This window comes from Desarmillaria tabescens, assembly GCF_030435595.1.
Source record: "Desarmillaria tabescens strain CCBAS 213 chromosome Unknown EV420scaffold_45, whole genome shotgun sequence".
Taxonomy (NCBI): Eukaryota; Fungi; Basidiomycota; class Agaricomycetes; order Agaricales; family Physalacriaceae; genus Desarmillaria; species Desarmillaria tabescens.
The window spans coordinates 20,230-40,731 of record NW_026848344.1 but is presented as its reverse complement, the minus strand read 5'-3'; the positions used below and the strand labels follow the sequence as shown (position 1 = coordinate 40,731).

Sequence of the window (20,502 nt, the reverse complement as noted above, 5' to 3'; positions counted from 1 at the left end):
GGCTGCAATAGCAAGATCCTGGTGAGTAGATCATTCTCTCGTGCAAAAGTGGAACTCATTGGCAAGGGAGAATGTTACCGCGGACAGAGCTGTGGAGTGGGATCCAAAACGGATGGTTTGTACGACAGAGCGACTATGGGCGCTTTCGACTAGCAACGATACTTGAGATCGAATCGCCTGGAGGCCCCAGACGGCCCTGCCATCCTCAATACATGCGAGTGGAGACAACGGTCGCTCAAAGCGCGTCAGATGCCACGACACGTATGTATGGGAGGACTTGTTGTTCAGCAGAAAGGTCGATGAGGCCCAGCATCGTATTGTGCGTGATGAACCTTTCTAACAAGAATCACTTGATTCCTTATAGGTAGGCCCATCAGAGCTGACGATGAAGATGCCAGGTCACTTGTACCCTCAGCCTCAACCCTTGAACAGATGTTCACTGCATTACCAACCATCTCTGTCATGGGACCTACTCTTAGTCTATGTCTGGCAAAGAGAAGCAGTCAAATACCTCACAAACTACTGGATGTGGTTGCCAGAGAACTGCGCTGAGGTCACTGAGTATGTCAGAACAGGGAGTAATAAGGTTCACAATGACTGGCACGTCGTCACGGCACAGCATGCTATCCACACATCCATTCGATGCTAGCTCTCAGTCTCGAACAAGCAAGCTTTCTGTTCCTCGGACGACGCGCGGCTGATACCCATGGTGACTCTTGCTGACCTGCCTCCGAGTCCGTAGACGGCGATACGACGATAGGACTAGGAAGGTCTCAGCGAAGCGCGAGGTACTCTGGTGCATACCGTCGGGTCGTGCATCATCAGCTACGGGTTTCGTGGGGAAGTCTTGGATATATATTACTGAAAAGAAGATGCAGCTATGCACTGAACCCGAAGACTAGGAAAGCGTTCTGGCCAGGAAGAAGGTCGAGATGGACTGGCCATCCGTCAGCCTATCAGGATTGACGACGACGCGGCCACACCTCAGCCTCACCGTTATGTCTTGCATCAGACGGATACGCCGTTACATCCACCATCTCTTGTCTCGGGTATTGCTTGCTCGGAATGAGCATATCGATAATGATGAACCCAAGACAAGATGGTCGAGGCTGACTCCGTCGAGTGAAGCTGCAGGTAGAGCTAATAATTTTGCTTCAGCTCCGTGTGCAATGATAACGATTTCGTGCCGCACCTCTCATTCCCGAAAGCGTCGCTTCCATCGCGATGAAACGGCCTAGTTCACAAGAAGACGTTATCCACATGTTCGTTCGATTTGGTTCGGCGCCTTCTCTTTCTGTTTCTGGGGAGTTCCTGGACGATCCGTCGTTCCCCGATATCCTTGCCGGTCCTTGATAGGAAGGCCTCAGAAAAGCACGAGGTACTCTGACGCATACCGTTGTGCTATGCACCGTCAGCTAGAAGTTTTATCAGGGAAGGCCTTGAAGCTATATTGATGAAGAGGACGCACCCATACGCTGAGCCTAAAATCTTCCTGACTTGCAATAATCAGGATGGAACAGAGTTCAGCTACTGGAGCTGAGAATCGACGAGGACGCCTCACCACCTCTACCTCGCCGCTAGTCCGCATCCGCATCCGCATCCTCTGTTTCTCGTCTTGATTACTGGGTATACCGGCTAGCTCAGAGTGAGCAGGACATGCCAATTGCTGATAATCGAATGGAAGGGACTGGCCCCCTCGAGTGAAGCTGCAGGTTTATCTAATACTTTTTCTTCAGCTCCATGAGCAGTGATAACAATCTTGTATCGCACCTTTCATGCCCCAAGATGTCGCCGCTTTGGTCGGTATACGTCCATTTTCTGACGGGAAGGAAATTTGTGCTGTGCTCCAAATAATTCCAGAATGTTGTGCTTGATACGAAAAAGAGACGGCCTGAATGGCTGAGAGCAAGCGCTACTGTCGTGGTGGAAGAAAAGGAAGGAAGGTTGCCCCCAGCCAGGGCGAACCGATGTTGTCACAGTTCCAGTCACAGCCTCTCTACCTTCCTGCCCCCAGCGTCCATGAAGATATCTATGCCACGAATCTCGTTCTTTCGTCGCTGCGCCTGCCTTTCCAGGCGCCGTTAACTAGGTACCAGACGTCGAAGAAGGGAATTAGGGAAAGAAAGGTACGTTTGTCGCTCTCTCGTATTGCTGCTTGTCTCACAGAAACATCACGTACGTCCAGCAGTTTCCTTTACCGTTTCTTCCTTACTTGGAACCTCTGTACTGGCGTCCAATACGGCGAACTGGAAAGCACAAGATTCAGAGTCGGCCACTGAGGAGAGGTTTGTTGATTTGGGAAGACAAGGGTACGTCGTTCTCGCGGTTTCACTGCCCGACCAATATTGATGCAGGCGTCTATGATTTTAGCCATCTTCTCTGTCGAAGCGGTACGACATGCTCAGCAATTCTAGACTGCACGACGAGCAGTATAATGCAGACTTCACGATTGCTCACCAGCTTCAGCGATCACCACAATGAAACCAGCCTCGCCGGGCACGTTTGCACCGAAATGAGGCTTCCTCACATCGAACTGGTATCTCTGTCAGTGCATGGCACGCCTACAAGGTGGATATATGCGCTTGAAAAGTCAAGCTGGGACGCATACATGCTGAATTCTTCTGTGACTTCTGGCTCCCCGTTCTGCTATAAGAACAAGGGTACTACGATTGTTCAGTGTAAATTGATTTCTGTCAGTATCATAATAATAATTCAACAGCGACCGGCTACCGGTGACTTCTCGTATCCCGCCGACCCTGAGGCTGAAAGTGTACTTCTTTATTTGGTTCTCAACCACCATCCCGCCAAAACCCTCTCAAACGGGTGCTTTACAGAGGGTGCCTTCATGGTGGTACCCCAATACGCATCCAAATGGAATCTAGATGTTACGACACAGGAAGGCTGCGTGATGTTTATGGCAATCGTTAACGACGTGAAGGAGATGGTTAAGGAGCTTTCATCGTCCATCTGTTATCAGACTGTGCATACACCTCGTTTAGTCCTAGGCGACTGTCTTGGATGGTGTTGGTGGGGGCGGTTTGTAGCTGGGAACACCTATCAGGATGTACGGGAACTGGAGACGGGCAACTTACCCAAGCTCGGTCTCTACCTGAACATACGGGGAAAGCGCGAAGAAATATCCAATTGTGCTGGAAAGCGTTACATCAAGAATTCAAGCCATTTCAGCATCCTCCTGCGAACATTCTCTCTTTCTACGAGTCAAGTTAAAGATACATCTTCTTTGAACCACGCAAGGGGAAACTTAGGGTTCCTGAAGTATATCCTTCAGATACGTATCGAAATAATCCAGGCTGAAACACATACCTTAGTACATAATCCATTGCCGTTCACGTTTGAAGCAAGGTTGGCGCCGCGCCACAGGATTAGATAGTACCGGGACTGTTGCTGAGTTGTTTAACCGGCTGGTAACAAAAGAGAAGATCAAGAAGCCAAGCCTTGGAGAAGAAATTCTGGTATGAAGGATGGTCCTAGCCACACCTTTCACAGTGGCAAGTCGATCGGGGAGATAATTCAAGTGCGGGAATTTTTTGTCGAATATCACCAAATAATGATACACGCCAACCTAGAAGAAAGTGCCCAACCTGAGGATTTGATATTCGGTGAAGAAAGACGTACCCCGACTGTAATTGGCCGGATATCCGAAAAGAAAACAATGGCTCATGCTTTCAGGGCTCTTGATTGGTAATTAGTACATCGGCCCACAAAGTAACGAACGCTCACCTACCAGCTTCCAATAATATGGACTGGCCTCGCGAATTGGAGGAGTGGGAGGTAACGGTGTCCGACATACGCGACTGGACGTATATGTTGGTGAATACGATCACATATACGGAGGGGTCGCCACTGATCGCCACATTACAGAAAAACGTCTTGGGATTCCGGAAAGTTTTGACTTTGGAAGAGAGGGCCTTGGAGACCCTGCTGAATGAGAAGGATGTGCTGCTGCTTGCCGAATTTTTGGTGAGTGTATTATACTGGATTACAAAAACTGAGAACTCATTGGTAGTAGAGAAACCATTCCACGGTCACGGATCGGGTTACAGTCTGGAGGCGCAATATTGCTGTTGTATCTCCGAACCATTCACCGCCCAAGCACCCATTCGATTCGCATCAATGTTTGCTCTTGATCTTGGATGCCAGACCCTATATTGCCGGCGAGGTCCTTGGCGAAATGCCGACTCTCGATGCTCGCAAATATATTAGGTCATTCCTTCTGGGACTCCTTGGAAAACCGCGCTGCGATAATAGGAAAACTTTGGAAGAACGTGAGGTACTCTGGCATACCATACACCGCAACCTGCACACTGAGCCCGATGACTGGGGGGACTTCATGTGCAACAGGAAGGCCAAGGAGACCCAGCACCGTCGCGTCAGTCGCGATGAACCTACCAATACCATATACAACAATACAGCATCGGCCAGCCCATCGGGGTTGACGACGACGACGTCAAGCCAGCCATACCAACCACCTCCATCTCGCCACTGGCACTAGAGGTCGAGCAAGTGAGTAGGAAAACCAAGTCATCGCTATGATTTTAATTCAGTTCCTTTCAGCAATGATAATGGTACTGGACGCACCTTTGATATCACCTAGGGCCATCCATACACAACAAGAAGGACCAAGCGGCCCAGCACCATCGCGGCCATCGCGATGAACCTGCCAACAACATATACAATGATACGTCGCTGGTCGGCCCATCGGGGTTGGCAACAACAACACCAAGCCTATCAGACCCTCTGCCTCTGCCTCACCACTAGCACTAGGCCTGCCAGGCAACTTCTCTGACATCTCCGCCGTTTCTCAGCCTAGTTGCTACATAGCCAGGGCGGGTTTGCTCGTCCATGTTACGAGGCACCAACAGCAGAGGAAGATTCGGACCAGCAACGTAGAATAATGGGGATATCGTAACTAAAATTCTATTCAGTCCCTTGTAATAAAGATAATGATGTCCAACCGACCATTGATAGCTCCCTAGAACCTTGAGCAGGAAAGCATCATCACAATCAGTTAGTATCGGGCTCTCGCTACAAAAAGAGCCGTTTCTGTCGGCGGCGGCAGTGGCGAGCTGAGTAGGTGATTCTTGTTGAGGTGAGTCTCGACGTGGTAAGAGTTGCCCGCAGTGAGATTTGTTGTCGTGGGGAAAAGAAAAGTAGTGAAACGACTGTATGCCGTCACAGTCACGGCCGCCTTCGGGCCGCCGCCGCCTTCCTTGCTCCCGACGTCCATCCCGCTCAACCTTAATGCCCACTGCGCTTTCCCTCCAAACCTTCGACGCCGTCTACGACATTGAAGAGCGATGACGAGGCAAAGGTATGTTTCCTGCCCCTGACGTCGCATCGTTATTGACTGGCGGAAATATCATGTAGATTCGTCTCTTTCGTCTTCTTTACTGGTTTTTTTCGCGCTGGCGAGGATTATAGGCGCATATATGCTGACTAGGCAACGATGATACTGTTGTTGAAATGCTGCGTCACGACCGGGTGCGTCGTTCGTGCAATTTCTATCTCTTGCTCTCTCTTACAGCTTTTCTCAGTTCTTGACGCGCCTTTTGGTTGAAATATGACGGCTTCCTTCTGGGCAAGCCACTATGCACTCGAGAATGAACACAATGTACCGATGGACCTAACAGCGAACCAAGCTTGAACGTCCAGGCAGACCACAATCACGACGTTCCAGCGCCTCCATTACACTGGCATCCTTTTGATCAAAGCGGGACGCGCTTTCCCTCTCCAAAGTGCCAAAGTACCGGCATAAATGCTTGTAATACTTGGCTGCGGTATCTCGAGGACACCTTCAGGCTCTGGTACGTGCTATGTTGTGAGCATGAATATCAGCTTTACCCACCGACATTTCTTTTCCCAAATTGCGTTAGGAATCACCGCGTTCATGGCTAGGCGTCATGATAACCGCTCTGGTGCGCTTGGAAGGCAAGGTCCGGACTGACATTTCGGATTCCGTCTATGGTTGCCTTATAAATCAGGTGAGAAGGTATAATAGTAACTTCTGATCATTTTTAGGTGCCAAAGTCTGATGGTAGTTCGTAGCTGACCGTTACCAAATTAAAACTCGTTCTACTTTACGCAACGCTACAATCTACGGAATTAAAAGTGGCATGTCGAACAATTGCGTACGTTGCAAGTTTGCACTAAATCTGTGTTCTATCCTCTAACCCATTTTCTATGTCAGGTATTATATGCGGAGATGTGTCGAATAGAGATCCCGCACTCGTTTCAGAGCTGTCACTCTGCAAATCTGAGTGACTTTTGAATTGAAGCGACGATGCTGTGGTATTTTCGCTCCAGGAGTCGTCCGGGCGTGCATGCCCTGCTGCGATACGGCCGACTAGAATTGTAGGTATGATTCCCTAGAAGAGATGTTATGTTATGATAAAGGAAAAAATTGAGACTGATTAGGCGTACCCTCGCAGCAATCGCCAGCTCTTCGACGTAAGATCCAGCTACTCCCTCATTATGAACTTCGAACACAAGCAGAACGATTAATACCGTAGAGTAGAGAGACGCCGATTCTACGAGCATCTCTACGACCCTATGGTATACACGCATCCCAGCAATACCGGTCACTCTCAGGATGCGATAAACAATGAAAATTGTGCACCATAGCAAGGTGGCCAATATGAACGAGGAGTATAGTACGGCCCAGTTGACAATGTTTGCGAGGTATAGGGCTCGGGGCGACATATTTTCGATAGGTCCAAAAGCGGAGTAATAAGTTACGATCGCTCTACTGACTGGGTCTACATTAGTGCTCATAGATCGTAAAATCAGTGCCGGATCATGAATTCGAAGACGTACTTATTGTCAAGGTAGTGCAGACAATTGGAACGAGCACAACGCGCCATGACCGGTCCCAGACAACCCAACAGCGCCATATCTATGAGTTCGTAAGCAAGCACTCCAAAAGCAAAGGTGAAATCCCATGCCAAACTAGCATCAGCAAGAATCGTGCTCAGAAGTGCTTCAATCCCTTCGACCAATAGGATCGGAGTGGGGATATTCGATTTGTATGCCGTCCAAAATGTTTTACCGTTGATGATAAATATTGAGATATTAATCCGCCATTCACAAGAGAAGCCCACTGCCGTTAAAAGGTATAAAAGAAGGATGATAAGAACAAGAAAAAAAGGCCTTCTGTTATTCGGGGTTTTTTTCTCGAAGCTGGTCGTGCAAGTTAGAGAGACACATGTGAAAGGAACGAAAAGTATGACCAATTGCCCACAAGGTGACAGCCACTATACCAGTGTAAATCCCTTTGAAAAGAAACCAGGATTGGCGGACGATCTCCCGCGAGCTGCAGAGAGATGATATCTTACCATGTGTTAGTGCCTGTAGCATCACCTGATTGAATTGTTTGTCTAGATAGCGAAAAATAGCTTCGATCTCGCTGTCGGTGAGCTCCAGGGTGTCAATCCCTGTAGACGTGTTAGCGATCATGGCAGCGACTCGGAGACAAATCTCAAAGAGGAGAGTATTGCTTCTTGTTACCGAGGCCAGTTCATTATATAGTAATACGGCACTATATCAAATATATGATGATGCATAGCAAATCTATCACGGATTCAGTATTGGACAAAAGAAGGCTTGTTGGATTCAAAGAGAGGTGCGTACAAAATAAAACATCAAAAATCTGTTCTGATGAGTTGGATGACTCATGGGTTCTAGGAAGACCGAGAAGAACGGAGCTCGCAGGAGAGAAAAATGCGAACTCAACGGCTGTAGTAGACGAAGTTCCCACCGCACATTGGTGTTGAACCGGCCCAGGCGTCAGCGTCTCATTTGAAGAAGGCTAGGAGGTTAGACAGATGGGTATCAGGACTGAATTATTTCCTGGAAGGATGAAGGAATGTGCCATCAGTCAGAGGAAGTGATTGAAGATAGATAGGTAACAGATATATTAAGAAAGCCATGAAAAAAACCTAGTATGATCTAGGTAGCTGATCCAGGTCGAAAAATCGGGACCGCAGTGAACCCTTGACCGTGCTTCGATCTGGGTCCCTCTTATGCTTTTTGCTGCGTTTTTAGACGTCTACTATAAATAATGGGCTCGTGAAAAATGTGCCACAAATGCGACACGCCATTACGACGTCCTTCATCGCTTGTAGCTGCCGCCAACCTTTTTACATGCGTTACAAGTCCAGGACGAGAGGGGACTTTGTACCTCTCGGCGAGATGAGATACACATTTTTAACGGGTTCCTTGAGCGCTTGGATGCGACTATCTTCAAAGTGGTCATTGATCCCCATCGTGGAGCCATACTGTATGAATCCTAACTTAAACTCGAGCATCAGTCTTTTGAAATTCGAGTGAAGATGAGGCTACGACTCGAAGTTAATCAGTGCCGATGACTTGGGGAAGCATCAGTACCTCGTCAAATACGGTGTAGGACATCCCTGGTACCGTTTGAGGATGTGATGCTTGATATCGAAATGTGACGAACATTCTGAAAGATCCTTTAGGATCGCTAATTAGGAAGTTGCATCAAGCAATACATGTGAAGGTCAACTGTGTCCGATCGTTCCCTGATGAAAGTGCCACTGAGGATGCTAAAGTTGTCAGCAGAGAGTCCCGTCGCAATGGGCAGGAAGAGATGGTACTTAGATAGTCGTGTTTTACGACGCTGTTTTCCATGTTGCGACCAGGCCCGAGTTCAACGAAGTCAAAATCCATTTTTGCGATCACAAAGATATAACCGAGTACACAGAAAAAGCCCTAGAGAAAAATCCAATCATCGTACAGGCCTCATATCCGAGGCAACATTACGTGAATTCGTTATCACGGCGGACATGTGAGGCGAAGTTGATGGTGTACCGAAGGATTGGCCGCGAGATCTGTTGCGAGGATTTGGCTAGTGGGTATGAAGGCATGAAAGTGAAAAGACGATCAAGGAGATCATCACTGGCAGAAATTCTGATGGGGGCCCTGTTCGAGTCTGATATCACCTTGGCGAACTGGCTAAAAAAAGAACTCGAGAGTGCGCAACTAACGAGCGTTCAGCCTGAGCAGGTAATAATCGCTAAAGAAGGACATACTTTGGTTGTGACTTGCCAGATGTCCGAACGGAAAACAAAGGCTCGTGAATGCTTTGTTTGATCTGTGCATATGTGATCCAGACGTTTCTGTGCATACTCTTCAGATACTTATCGGAAGAACCAAAAGACATCGAATGCACTTTGGTCCATTGCGGCGAATGTGTGAAGCGAGGTTGACGCTGCGCCACAGAAATAAACGCTATATCAGTAGCGGGCATTGATTTGCCCTAGTACCCAGCCCATACACAACGAAAGAGTAGTTCGTGATATGAAAGGCGATTCTGTCTGCGTCAGACATTTCTGTGGCGAGGTGTTGGTGTTGATAGTCGAAAAGAAAACTCGAGAGCGAAATTTTGTCGCTCGTACACCAAGTAATAATATGCGCCAAACTAAGAGAGAGCGCTCAACCTGAGTACTTAATATTCAACAACGAAGAACGTACTTTGACCGTGGTGTGCCAGACTTCCGAAAACAAAACAAAGGCTCATGCCTTCAGGGCTCGTGATTTGTAATTAGTCCAACACCCACAAAGTAACCAACGCTCACCTGGAAACTTCCAAAATGAACCCACCCCGCGAAATGGAGGACTGGAGGCTCCAATGTCCGATATACGCGACTGGACGTACATCCTGGTGAGTACAATCGCGTATGTTGAGGAATCGCCACTGATCGCCACATCGCACATCGGGGTCTTTGGCTTTGAAAATGTCAAGGCGTTGAGGGAGAGGGCTCTGGAAACCCCGTTGAATGAGAGGGACGCGATGTTACTAGCCTGCGAGGGTGAGGTTTTGGTGAGTACATCGTATTCAATTACAAAAACTGGGGAACTCATTGGGACCAGAAAAATCATTCTGCCATTGTCGATCGGGTTACGGCCTGGAGGAGCAATATTCCTATCGTACCGAGTCACGAGCTGCCTATTCACCCATTCGATACTCACCGACACTTGCTATCGATCCTGAACGGCATGGACTATGTCCCCGGCGAGGTCCCGGACGACGCGCCGACCCTGCGTACTGGCGAATACATTCGGTGGTTCCGCTTAACTCTCCTTGGAAAATTCCGCTATGACGATAGGAAGGCCTGGGAAGAGCAGGAGGTAGTCTGGCGTAGCGTACAGCTACAGCACGATCCGCATACCGAGCCCGACGACTGGGAGGACTTCATGCGCAGCAGGAGGGACGAAGAGACCCGGAACCGTCCCGCCAGTCGCGATGAGATAACCAACAACGTATACAACAATATGTCGCCGGTCAGCCCATCGGGGTTGGCGGCGACAATGCCAAATCTCCCGCCTCAGCTTCATCACTGGCACGAGGCATTCCAAGCAGCCTCGCCGACGCTGCAGCCACCATTTTCCATCCTCGATGCTAGATACCCGTACGGCTTCGCTCCATCACGCTGACAGGTCCGCTCACAAGAGGAAGATTCGGGCATGCAGATAGCGAGTAAACGTAGCTATGGTTTTATTCATTTTTTGCAAGAATTATAATGGTACTGGACGCACCTTTGATATCACTAGGACCACAAGCAAGACATCTCCTCATCGGTAGGTCTCGGGTGCACGCTACAAGAGCGCTAAAAGAACAGCCTTTTCTATGAACGACGGGGGCAAACGAGCCTCACAGCGAGCACCGGTTGAGGTCAATTCTTGACAGGGTAAGAATTGCGGGCAGTGAGTCAGGTTATCGTGGTGGAAGGAAGGAAAGAAAGAAATCAGGCCATGGTTTGCCGTCACGGTCACGGCCATCCTCCCGACGGCCATGAATAACCTCCTTCCGCTCAACATTGCTACCTTTTTCTGCTGAACCTCCCTTCCAGAGTAGTTTCGGCGCTGTCTATGACGGCGAAGACCAAGAAATGGTACGTTTCCTGCTACATACCGTTGTCACCTCGTTGCTGACCGGCGAGACCATCCTGATTTCCGTAGATCCGTCGCTTCTACCTTCTCTTGACCGGCCCTTGCCATGCTGGAGAGAAGGCAAGGCGCATATATGCTGGCTGGGCACCGAATATGCTGCAATTGAAAAACAGACTGGCGACCGGGTATGTCGTCCATGCAGCCTCTCTAATCCTTCCTTGACGCCTTCGGGCTCTCTAGGTCTCCACAGAATACTTGCGGTCGAAGCATGACGGCTCCATTATGGGCAGGCTACAATATAGACTCGACGATGACCACACGAAGGCATCAACGGGTATCAACTTAAAAAGGAATCAAGCTCGATACTGTGAATCAGCCTGAGATATGACGCGTCCTCGGTCTCAGTCAATGCGATGTGCTGGAGCCTAAGAGCGAGGTCAAGCAAGGAAAAGGTGACCATCGTTGAGGCTATTTTCTGGTGCGTTGTTTGTTCAATTTTTTTACAGCTGGTCTTGATACATTCATCCAGGTCTCGAGGAAACGCCTCAAGTCCAACGAGTTGACCGTGCTCACCAGCGAATACGCGTGACCTATTGCTCCTAATGCACCACCGATATCGTCGTTGACAGCGACGACTCGCAAATACGGTGGATGGTTAGTTTTTTTATCTTCAAGCAGACCTAACATCTTGTCACCTCTCCTAGGATATCTCATCCCCTCAGACCTCAGTCTCGGTATATGCGTTTGTGATCCTCTGCGTGATGTGCCATACCAATGAGCAGAGGAAGAAGACACCATCATTGAGGCAACTTCCTGGTTCGTCATTTATTAACTCGTTCTTCACGACCAGTCTTGACGCATTTGTCCAGGAATCATCTCTATCCGGGATTGATTCGGACATCCTAAAAAAAGAATAGATAATGGGCGACTGTACATCGTAATTTCGGATTCTAAGCGTCTGCACTATCCTTACCAGCCGGACGCATAGCTCTTGTGGATGTCATGTTCAGCCCGACCCGTGAGTAGGCATCATATCTTCGCAAACAGTGCTGATATCTCTTCTAGGACGGTTCCATACAAACGCTCTAAGTACGTGCTAGAAGACATGTATGGTACGGTGTCCTGGATATACGCTACGGTGCCTTTATAGTCATATATGTCGAGTGTTTGAACTGACATTTCCGTCGTCGTCAGTTCATGGCCAGCCTGTTAACAAACACGGTCTGTCGAAATCTTTTCGTAACTCTGAGGGAGACTGGCACTCGATTACTTCGATGTAAAATGATTTACGATGAGACCAGTTCTTTACATGAATCAGACCACGTCGTTTGACAACACTGTCTGGTCAATATACGCGTGCGACATATATGTGAGAAGTTCCCATTGCTGAACCAGTCCAGAGGTACTGGTCCTAGGATATGGAATAGTAGGTAAGACCTGGCATTGAGACTGCGGAGGTCCGTTGATCTTGATGAGCCACTCGACAGTGGATCAACAAAACAAGTTTTACAATTATAAAGACGCGCAAGTCACCGGGACTCGGTCCCCGCCTGAACATATGGTGAAGAAATATTCAATTGTACTAGTAAGTATGACACCGATAATGCGAGTCATTTTAGCATCTTCCCGCGAGCATTCTCTGACAACAGCACCTTCCTAGTCTCGTTACCATCCTGTATATGAAGCAAGCTGTCGATATACAGTCTGGTCTTTCTGAGTTTAAATTTGGCAGGCGGTACAGATTTCGCTCAAAAAGGCTATGATCGGGTTTCGCGTGGCATGCACAGAGCACTATTTCAATGTTCGACACTCTGTTTTCACACCTGGGGTATCGTTATCTGTTTAAATACCCAATAAATGCACCAAGCTTGCAAGGATGTCTTTTTTTTTTACAACATCTGTCTGCAATGTGCAAAAACACATAAAGGTACCAAAAACCATGAGATAGATGTGAATCGGGCAGAAATGAAACCATGGGCAACCAAGTAGATGGAACAAATAATTAATATACACATTATACACTGTTTCCAAGGCCCTATGGGCTGTTATTTGAGTCCGGGGAGTGTCCAACGCTCTCAGAGGGTCCGTACGAGTAGTGTTGCCGCGGCTCGGCTAAAAGCCGCTTAGTCGCGTAGCCGAGCCGGATTAAGCCGAGTCTGAGCCTTTGATTGGCTCAGGCTAATTCCGAGCTCAAGCCCCGTTTGGAGTCGGCTTGAGTTCGGCTTGAGCCGACTTAGCCGGTTATCGATGACCAAATTGGTCATCGATAACCGACTTTCGTTCTTGACTTCCTCCCTCGCTTACCATCGTTCCCTCAACATCCCTACAACGTAGAAACAAATTACCACCAATTTCCAACCTTGAAGCATGCTTTTGTGACCATCAACATGCTTTCTTCATCTCTGCTGTGGCAAATCCTAGCCGAAGGCTCAAGCAAGGCCTCAAGGCAGTTTCAGGGTGAAAGATGGTAGAACAAGCGAATATTACGAGGAGGGTGCGTTATTCAACTCTTTATTTGGTCTAACTCTGCTCATTGAAGCCCCCGTAGGTACCGATAGTCGCCTGGTGTTGTTGTAATTTACAAATGTTCTGTATACTGGTTAACGGAATATACACCTTCTATTTTGCCACCCTGCGTCGCGCAAATTCCTTAAATACTTCTCTCAGCAAGCGTAGCATGTCCCATTGACCTACCCATCTCTTTTTCTCCCTTTCTATCTACTTGTCTATTTAATGGCACCACCTGGACGACCTCGCGGACGACCTCGCAGAAAAGGACGCGGCGCAGACGCTGAACCTACAGTGGTCCCCGATGATGCGGGTGCTGATCCTGAGGCTCCTGGGCCAACTGAGACTATCACCGTACACCCAGGAGGCGCATTGAATGCGCGGTTTTTTATACCAGGTTTAGGTATGTATTTCTATCTTCAACGGCTGCCATATGTACTTATATCTGTACGTTAATTAGAACACCATAGTCCAGCTCCAGCCAGCCAGCCTCCAACATCACATGGTACACCTCCAACACCTCCGCCGCCTGTAACGCCTGTGCCCCAGCAATCCGCTCGCCGACGTAGGCGTCAGCCTGATCCTGATGACGACAACCCATTTACATCCACCCCTGAGCGTAGTTCCAGACACGCTCAACCTCTGCGTAATGTGCAGTTCTCTGGTGGCGAAACTTTCAACATCGAAGACTTGTCTGAGCCATCAACCCCAGCCACGCCTACGCCTGTTTTGCGGCCAGTAGCTGCAACTCCAAAGAGCAACCGAAGGCGCCGACGTGCTAAGCGTACAACAGCTGAGATGCCTAATATACCTGACCTTCGCCCCTTCTACGAAGTGCGTGAAGATCGAGTACACTGCATCTTTTGCTGGTGAGTATTGTTCTTTCTACGTGCAAAGGGCTACTGACTCTATGCTGGTATACTTAGTGCACAGAAGAAGTCAACGTCATTCAGCCGCTCAACAACGTCCACAAGCAATTGGCGGTGCCACCTTCTTATGAAGCACCTGGGACTCTGGGTAGAGGCGTGTGACAGACTTAAGGTAAAGATTACAGCGGACAAAGCTGAGGGTCCTGTCGCCGCATACCGGGAGTCAAAGGGACAGGACCCGAAACAGAATTCAAGCTTGCCTAGTGGGTTTGACGAGGTGCCAGGCTTCTCTTTAGAAGCATTCATTGATGCGTTGGTTGCTTTTATTGTTAGCAATGACCAGGTAGGCTTTCTTTGCGTTACTCAGATTGCAGCGTTAATGATGATCATAGTCTTTCAATGTTGTTGAGTCTCCGGAGCTCCGCCGGATATTCTTGATGCTTCGTGAGGAGCTTACCGATGATGATATTCCCCGCCGAACACAGATTCGGAAGCGAGTTATGGAAATATGGGAGGATCATTTAAAGCAGCTTTCCAAGGAAATGCAGGTGTGTACAATATTGAAGGTTTCGGAAGCCTCTTAGCTCAGATATGTGCAGGGTGCTTTAGGTAAAATCTCCTTCACGTGTGACATGTGGTCAAATGCCAACCTTGTGCCCTTCATGGCTGTCACGGCACATTGGATTGAAACCAAGGAGGTCCATCCTCCAAATGGCGGTGATCCGTATTTGACCCTTTCTCTGCGAGCTGATTTGATTGGTTTCCATCGTGTACCTGGCCGTCATGATGGAGAACATCTGGCGTGAGCATTCCTTTTCATTGTTGATCGACTTTGAATTGTGTCTAAGGTATGTTCTCCAGTGTACAATGATCATTATTCGGTGTTTATATTGTTTGCAGATGGGTTGGATCAGCCTGGATAATGCATCGAACAATGATACAATGATGGCTTTCCTGGAGACGCTACTAATGCAACGTGGAATTGAATTTGATGCAATCAAACGGCATATCCAGTACGACAATCATTCCAGTACTTGCTGCCTTTCTAACTGTTGTTAGCTGCTTTGCCCACATCGTCAACCTGGCTTGCAAGGCTGTTTTGACAGCTATCACAAATATTGACTATGCCCATGATGATACCGAGTTCGTTCCGCAACCAGGACAACCAACAAATTTTATGGCTGCATGCAGACGTGATCTGATTGCTACTGCTCGTTCCATTGTACGGCTCGTGAGTCTTAGATAGACCCATTATAATCTTGGACTGTCTGATGTTTGCTTTTCAGGTTCGTGGCTCATCTATAAGGTGTCAAATTTTCTCAGAGATACTTGAATCTCTGCACATTGATAATCTTCAATTACTGCGAGATGTCGTTACATGCTGGTCATCGACTTTGCTCATGATTGAACGTGTTCTATATCTGCGTCCAGTTAGTTCTCTCCTTACATCATGTTGTATTGCTCTCATCATTGATTAAAGGCAATTGATAGCTTCCTTAGCTCTCGAGACTTTCCTGAATTTCATAAGTATCAACTGAGTAGTGCAGAGTGGGGTGCTCTTTCTGATTTCAAAGATATACTTGCTGTGTGCTTATTTTCATTCAGGAACTTCCCAGCTGACATTGCTTCCCAGGTTCCGCACGCATTTCAGCAAATTCTCTCATGTGAAAAGACGCCATGCATTTCTGACACCATCCCGGCATTTGAAGCAATGCAATTAACGTGGGAGGAACTACAGAAGGAAATGCCCCATGCTGCCAACGTTATTGCGAAGGGCCTTGATAAACTTGCCGAGTATCGTAATCGAGTTGGCAATGTTCCGATCTATTCCTTGGCGATATGTATGTCATTCTCTAGCTTTCAATTCTTTACTCACATCTTAGCAGTTATCCATCCTGCATACAAGCTCCAGTGGTTCCAGAAAAACTTGCCAGGGGAAGTTCTTGAAGTCAAGGATCTATTCATAAATACGGTGCGAGCTTTATGTCATTTATCATTGATCCTTCCTAACTTGTTTTGATAGCTTCGGAAATACCACAATATGCCGGATCTTCACACACCAGTGCCACCGACAACCTCAGATTCAGGAAACCCGCTTATTCGTGCTAGAAATATCTTATGTTTGGACAGGCATGCTAATGCTACCAGTTCAGAACCGCGGCACAGCCTTGACGTTGAGGTTGAAAGATATCTCTCGGATCCGATCAGAAGTGATGTATCAATTCTGATGTTCTGGCAGGTAAGCATGCAACGATTCAGCTACTTAGTCTTTAGTATTGATGTGTTATATCAGGAAAATCAGAAGCGTTACCCAACAATCTTTTCATTTGCACTAGATGTTCTGCCTATACAAGGCACTGCTGTGCCCTCTGAGTGGGTATTCTCCAGTGGGAAAGAGACTGATACTCTGCGGCGGAATCGGCTAGGTGCTGATTCAATGGAAGCACTACAGATGTTGAAATTCTCAGTAAGAAAAGGGCAGGGCTTGAATTTTATGGAGGGAACAGATGAAATGTCAGAGATTCGTGAGCTGGAGTTATTAATCGAGCAGCAGACATCAATTCCGGAGGATATGCAGGCATTTATCAAAGGCCTTGTCTTAGAAAAGGGCAATGACGCATTTTAATTTATCAATTGCCTTATTTATACATTAGTCTGAACTCAAGCCGGCTAAAGCCGAAGTCTAGCCTGAGTTCAGGTAATAATTTTGGCTATAGCCGACTCGGCTAAGAGCAATTACCAAAGTCGGAATAAGTCTAGCCGAGCCGAGTTTAGCCGAGTCGCGGCAACACTACGTACGAGCCACGCGAAACTTCGATCATAGCCTTTTTAGGCGAAATCTGTACCGCCTGCCAAGTTTAAACTCAGAAAGCCAGGACCTTCTATCGTCGGCTTGCCACATAGAAGGTATTGTCACAGGACTAGCACCTTCCTACAAGACTCGTTGGGGATAGGTCTTTGAACCGCTCAAGGGAACCTGAGATTTCTGTAGTATTTCTTTTAGTCACCTGTCGAAATAATCCAAGTTGAACGGTGAACATGTACAGTTATTTACCGGTCATTGGAACGCCGAAAAATATTTTTTGTCTCATCCACCACACATCGTCTTTTTCCTCAAATAAAGTAGCCACAAAATTTTTAATATTACTCAGTGATGTCAATACAAAGTATAAACTGGATCAAAGCATCTAGTATTGAGATATTCTTAATTTACGGTGTTTCATTGACTGGTAAATGACCACATGGCAAACCCCTGCCAAATTTGCATCACTGTTCGATTTTTCACGGGGTCAGCAGTAGCGCTAAAATTCCCAAAAAATCACTAAAAATCTATAACATCTATGTCTCCGATTATACAACACTGTCAGGCAGCGGAACTGGGGAGAAGGAGGCTAAATCAACTGTTTCAGTGACTGATGGTGTTGCAATGACCTGTCAATAACTGTACCTCACAGCTGTTGGCGTTTGAAGCGAGGTCGACGCTACGCCACAAGTTTGGATGCCGGCCAGCCGGGTCCATTACAATTTAGTAGGTCATTTAACTCACTGAGAGCAAAAGTGAAGACCAGAAAGGCCAACTCTTGAGGAAATTTTGGGAAGAAAGACGGTGTCTATCACTGTGGCGAGCCGGTCCATGATATAATTCGAACGCGGGTTCTTCGTTGGCGCACCAAGCAATAATTCGCGCCAAACCAAGAGAGAACGACCAGCGTAAAAACTTAATATTCGACGACGAAGGAGGCACCCTTGACTGTGGTTTGCTGGGCGTCCAAAAACAAAACAAAGGCTCATCATGCCTTCAGGGTTCGTGATTTGTAATTGGTCCAACATCCACAAAGTCACAAACACTCACCTGTATACTTCAACTATGAACTTGCCTCGGGAAATGGAGGAATGGGAGGTACCGGTGTCCGAGGTGCAAGATTGGACCTACACTTTGGTGAGTACGATCGCGTATGTTGAGGAGTCGCCACTGACCACCGCATCACAGATCGACGTCTTCGGCTACGAAAACGTCGTATCTTTAAGGGAAAGGGCCCTGGAAACCTCGTTGAATGAGAGGGATGTGATGTTACTTGCCTGTGAAGGTGAAGTTTTGGTGAGTGCATCGTTCAATTGCACAAACTGGGGTACTCATTGGTAGTAGAGGAATCATTCCGCCGTAACCGATCGAGTTACGGCCTGGAGGAGTAATATTCCTGTTGTACCAAACCACAAGCCGCCTACACATCCCTTTGATTCGAATCGGCGCTTGCTCTCGATCTTGAATAATAGGCCCAATGTCGCCACCGAGGTCCCAGACGACGCACCGACTCTCAATACTGGCGAATACATTAGGTGGTACCTGTTAACCCTCCTTGGAAAATTCCGCTACGATGACAGGAAGGCTTCGGAAGAACGGGAGCTGCTCTGGCGCACCGTACAACGCGATCCGTATACCGAGCCCGATGACTGGGCGGACTTCATGCGCAGCAGGAGGGACAACGAGATCCAGAACCATCGCGCTAATCGCGATAGACTTACCAATACCATATACGATAATATGGCATCGGTCAGCCCATCGGGGTTGACAACGATGATGCCAAACCAGTCGTACCCACCGCCTCAGCCTCACCACTGGCACCAGGCATACCAAGAAGCTTCTCCATCGCCGCAATCTCCATCTCTTGCCTTGCTTATCGAATGATTCGGTGCTCCAAGCTCGTAGGCTCGCTCAGCATACGAAATGTCGATGCATCCGCCTACCAACCGCAGAGGAAGGCTCTGGCAAGCAAGTAGTGAGGGAAAAAGGCTATAACTATGATTTTATTCAGTTATTTTCAACAATGATGATGGTACCGAACCCACTTTTTATATCGCTAGGACCACGAGCCAATCTCATCATCGGTAGGTATCGGGTGAACACTGCAAGCGTGCTACAAGAACAGCCCTTTCCATGAGCGGCGGGGGCGACGAGCTTCGTAGGCAAGGCGTGTTGAGTTCGCTCTCGAGAGGGTAAGAATTTCCAAAAATCAGTCCGGTTGGTCGTGTGGAAGGAAAGAAAGAAATCGGGCCACGTACCCGGGCCACGGTTTGCCGTCACGGTCACGGCCTTCCTTCCTCCCGGTAACCATGAATAACCTCATTTCTGTCAACATTGCTACCTCTTTCTGCTAAATCTCCCTTCCAGAATAGCTTTGGCGCTGTGTACAATGTTGAGGACCACAAAATGTACATCTCCTGCTACATCCCGGTGCCGCTTCGATGCTGACTAGCGAGAATATCCTGATTCCTATAGATCCATCATTTTTACGCCTCATCTACTAGTCATTTTCATGCTGGCAGTAATTCAAAATGTATATATGCGTGTTTGGTGCCCAAGATATCGCCGTTGAAATGCTGACTCGCGACTGAGTGCGTCGTTCGTGCAATTTCTATCTCTTATTCTTTTCTAAAGCTTTCCTCAGGTCTTTATAGGATACTTTTGGTCGAAACAAGACAGTTCAATTATGTACCGACCGCTATTCAGCTTCGTAGGCGACCCCCAAGGTGCCGACGGGCCTGGAAATCAGCTTGAGATGCAACGAAGCCTCTTTGGTCTCGTTATATGCGCTCGTAATATCCTGCACGGTGCGCCCGACTGCAAGAGCAAAAGGTCTAGCAATGCTTAATGAAGAAAAGACTTTCATTGAGACTTGTGTGACTAAAACATCGACACTGCCGACCTTATCAACATCTGCGGTGGCCAACCAGATGCTACCATGGCCTATAGCTGTCCAGAGGTCTGCCAATCGAGAGTTAGAACCCCTAGAAGTGACGCTCATATCCGTATTCTGACTCTTTGCATAGTCAATTTTTTTTCGTTTCTGACTTTCTAGACGTGTCATCAATGTTACAGGTGAATAACGAAAATTCTGTTAGGCATTCGAAGGCTGACAAGCGTACCCTCAGGCGGAAATGCGGGGATTGATAGAGGCGCTTCTGTGCGGACCGTTATTAAAGGAACATCAACAACGAACACCTCTGACACAAACCTTTGGTTTTCAACACTTTACTGCACGGTCCAGTATTACTTGCTTCCGTATCCAATTTCACCAATGCTTTACAGAGATACTTCCGACCCGACGACATACGGAGCCTTGATGTAGCTCTGGACGGGAACTGTTCTAGAGACGGCAGTGTACAATTGCAAGGTACGCATTAGTCATCCAGGAGC

General features: G+C 47.8%; 6 protein-coding genes across 6 annotated transcripts; 4 read left to right on the top strand and 2 right to left on the bottom strand.

Annotated features, from left to right (window-relative positions):
* Nucleotides 1-1,770: 1,770 nt before the first annotated feature.
* On the top strand, nt 1,771-3,412 carry EV420DRAFT_882564 (uncharacterized protein). The gene is made up of 4 exons (XM_060483852.1): nt 1,771-2,126; nt 2,189-2,309; nt 2,355-3,276; nt 3,330-3,412. The coding sequence occupies exons 1-4, from the start codon at nt 1,896-1,898 to the stop codon at nt 3,334-3,336; spliced, it is 1,281 nt and encodes a 426-aa protein (XP_060325973.1). The 5' UTR covers nt 1,771-1,895; the 3' UTR covers nt 3,337-3,412.
* Nucleotides 3,413-3,759: 347 nt separating this feature from the next.
* Nucleotides 3,760-4,513, top strand: EV420DRAFT_1647841 (uncharacterized protein; the record flags this gene model as incomplete). The annotated part of the gene is made up of 3 exons (XM_060478087.1): nt 3,760-3,831; nt 3,883-3,981; nt 4,031-4,513. The coding sequence occupies 3 exons, from the start codon at nt 3,760-3,762 to the stop codon at nt 4,511-4,513; spliced, it is 654 nt and encodes a 217-aa protein (XP_060325972.1).
* A 1,504-nt stretch (nt 4,514-6,017) lies between these two features.
* Nucleotides 6,018-6,857, bottom strand: EV420DRAFT_1569083 (uncharacterized protein). The gene is made up of 2 exons (XM_060474205.1): nt 6,442-6,857; nt 6,018-6,386 (listed from the first exon to the last, which is right to left on the bottom strand). The coding sequence occupies exons 1-2, from the start codon at nt 6,790-6,792 to the stop codon at nt 6,168-6,170; spliced, it is 570 nt and encodes a 189-aa protein (XP_060325971.1). The 5' UTR covers nt 6,793-6,857; the 3' UTR covers nt 6,018-6,167.
* A 3,848-nt stretch (nt 6,858-10,705) lies between these two features.
* Nucleotides 10,706-11,233, top strand: EV420DRAFT_882212 (uncharacterized protein). Its single transcript, XM_060483850.1, has one exon. The coding sequence runs from the start codon at nt 10,929-10,931 to the stop codon at nt 11,199-11,201; it is 273 nt and encodes a 90-aa protein (XP_060325970.1). The 5' UTR covers nt 10,706-10,928; the 3' UTR covers nt 11,202-11,233.
* A 2,334-nt stretch (nt 11,234-13,567) lies between these two features.
* Nucleotides 13,568-14,820, top strand: EV420DRAFT_882461 (uncharacterized protein). Its single transcript, XM_060483851.1, has 3 exons — nt 13,568-13,840; nt 13,898-14,306; nt 14,364-14,820. The coding sequence occupies exons 1-3, from the start codon at nt 13,663-13,665 to the stop codon at nt 14,713-14,715; spliced, it is 939 nt and encodes a 312-aa protein (XP_060325969.1). The 5' UTR covers nt 13,568-13,662; the 3' UTR covers nt 14,716-14,820.
* Nucleotides 14,821-19,807: 4,987 nt separating this feature from the next.
* On the bottom strand, nt 19,808-20,417 carry EV420DRAFT_1483849 (uncharacterized protein; the record flags this gene model as incomplete). The annotated part of the gene is made up of 3 exons (XM_060470021.1): nt 19,808-20,160; nt 20,232-20,267; nt 20,321-20,417. 3 exons carry the CDS (start codon nt 20,415-20,417, stop codon nt 19,808-19,810), a joined length of 486 nt encoding a protein of 161 aa, XP_060325968.1.
* Between the last annotated feature and the right edge of the window lie 85 nt (nt 20,418-20,502).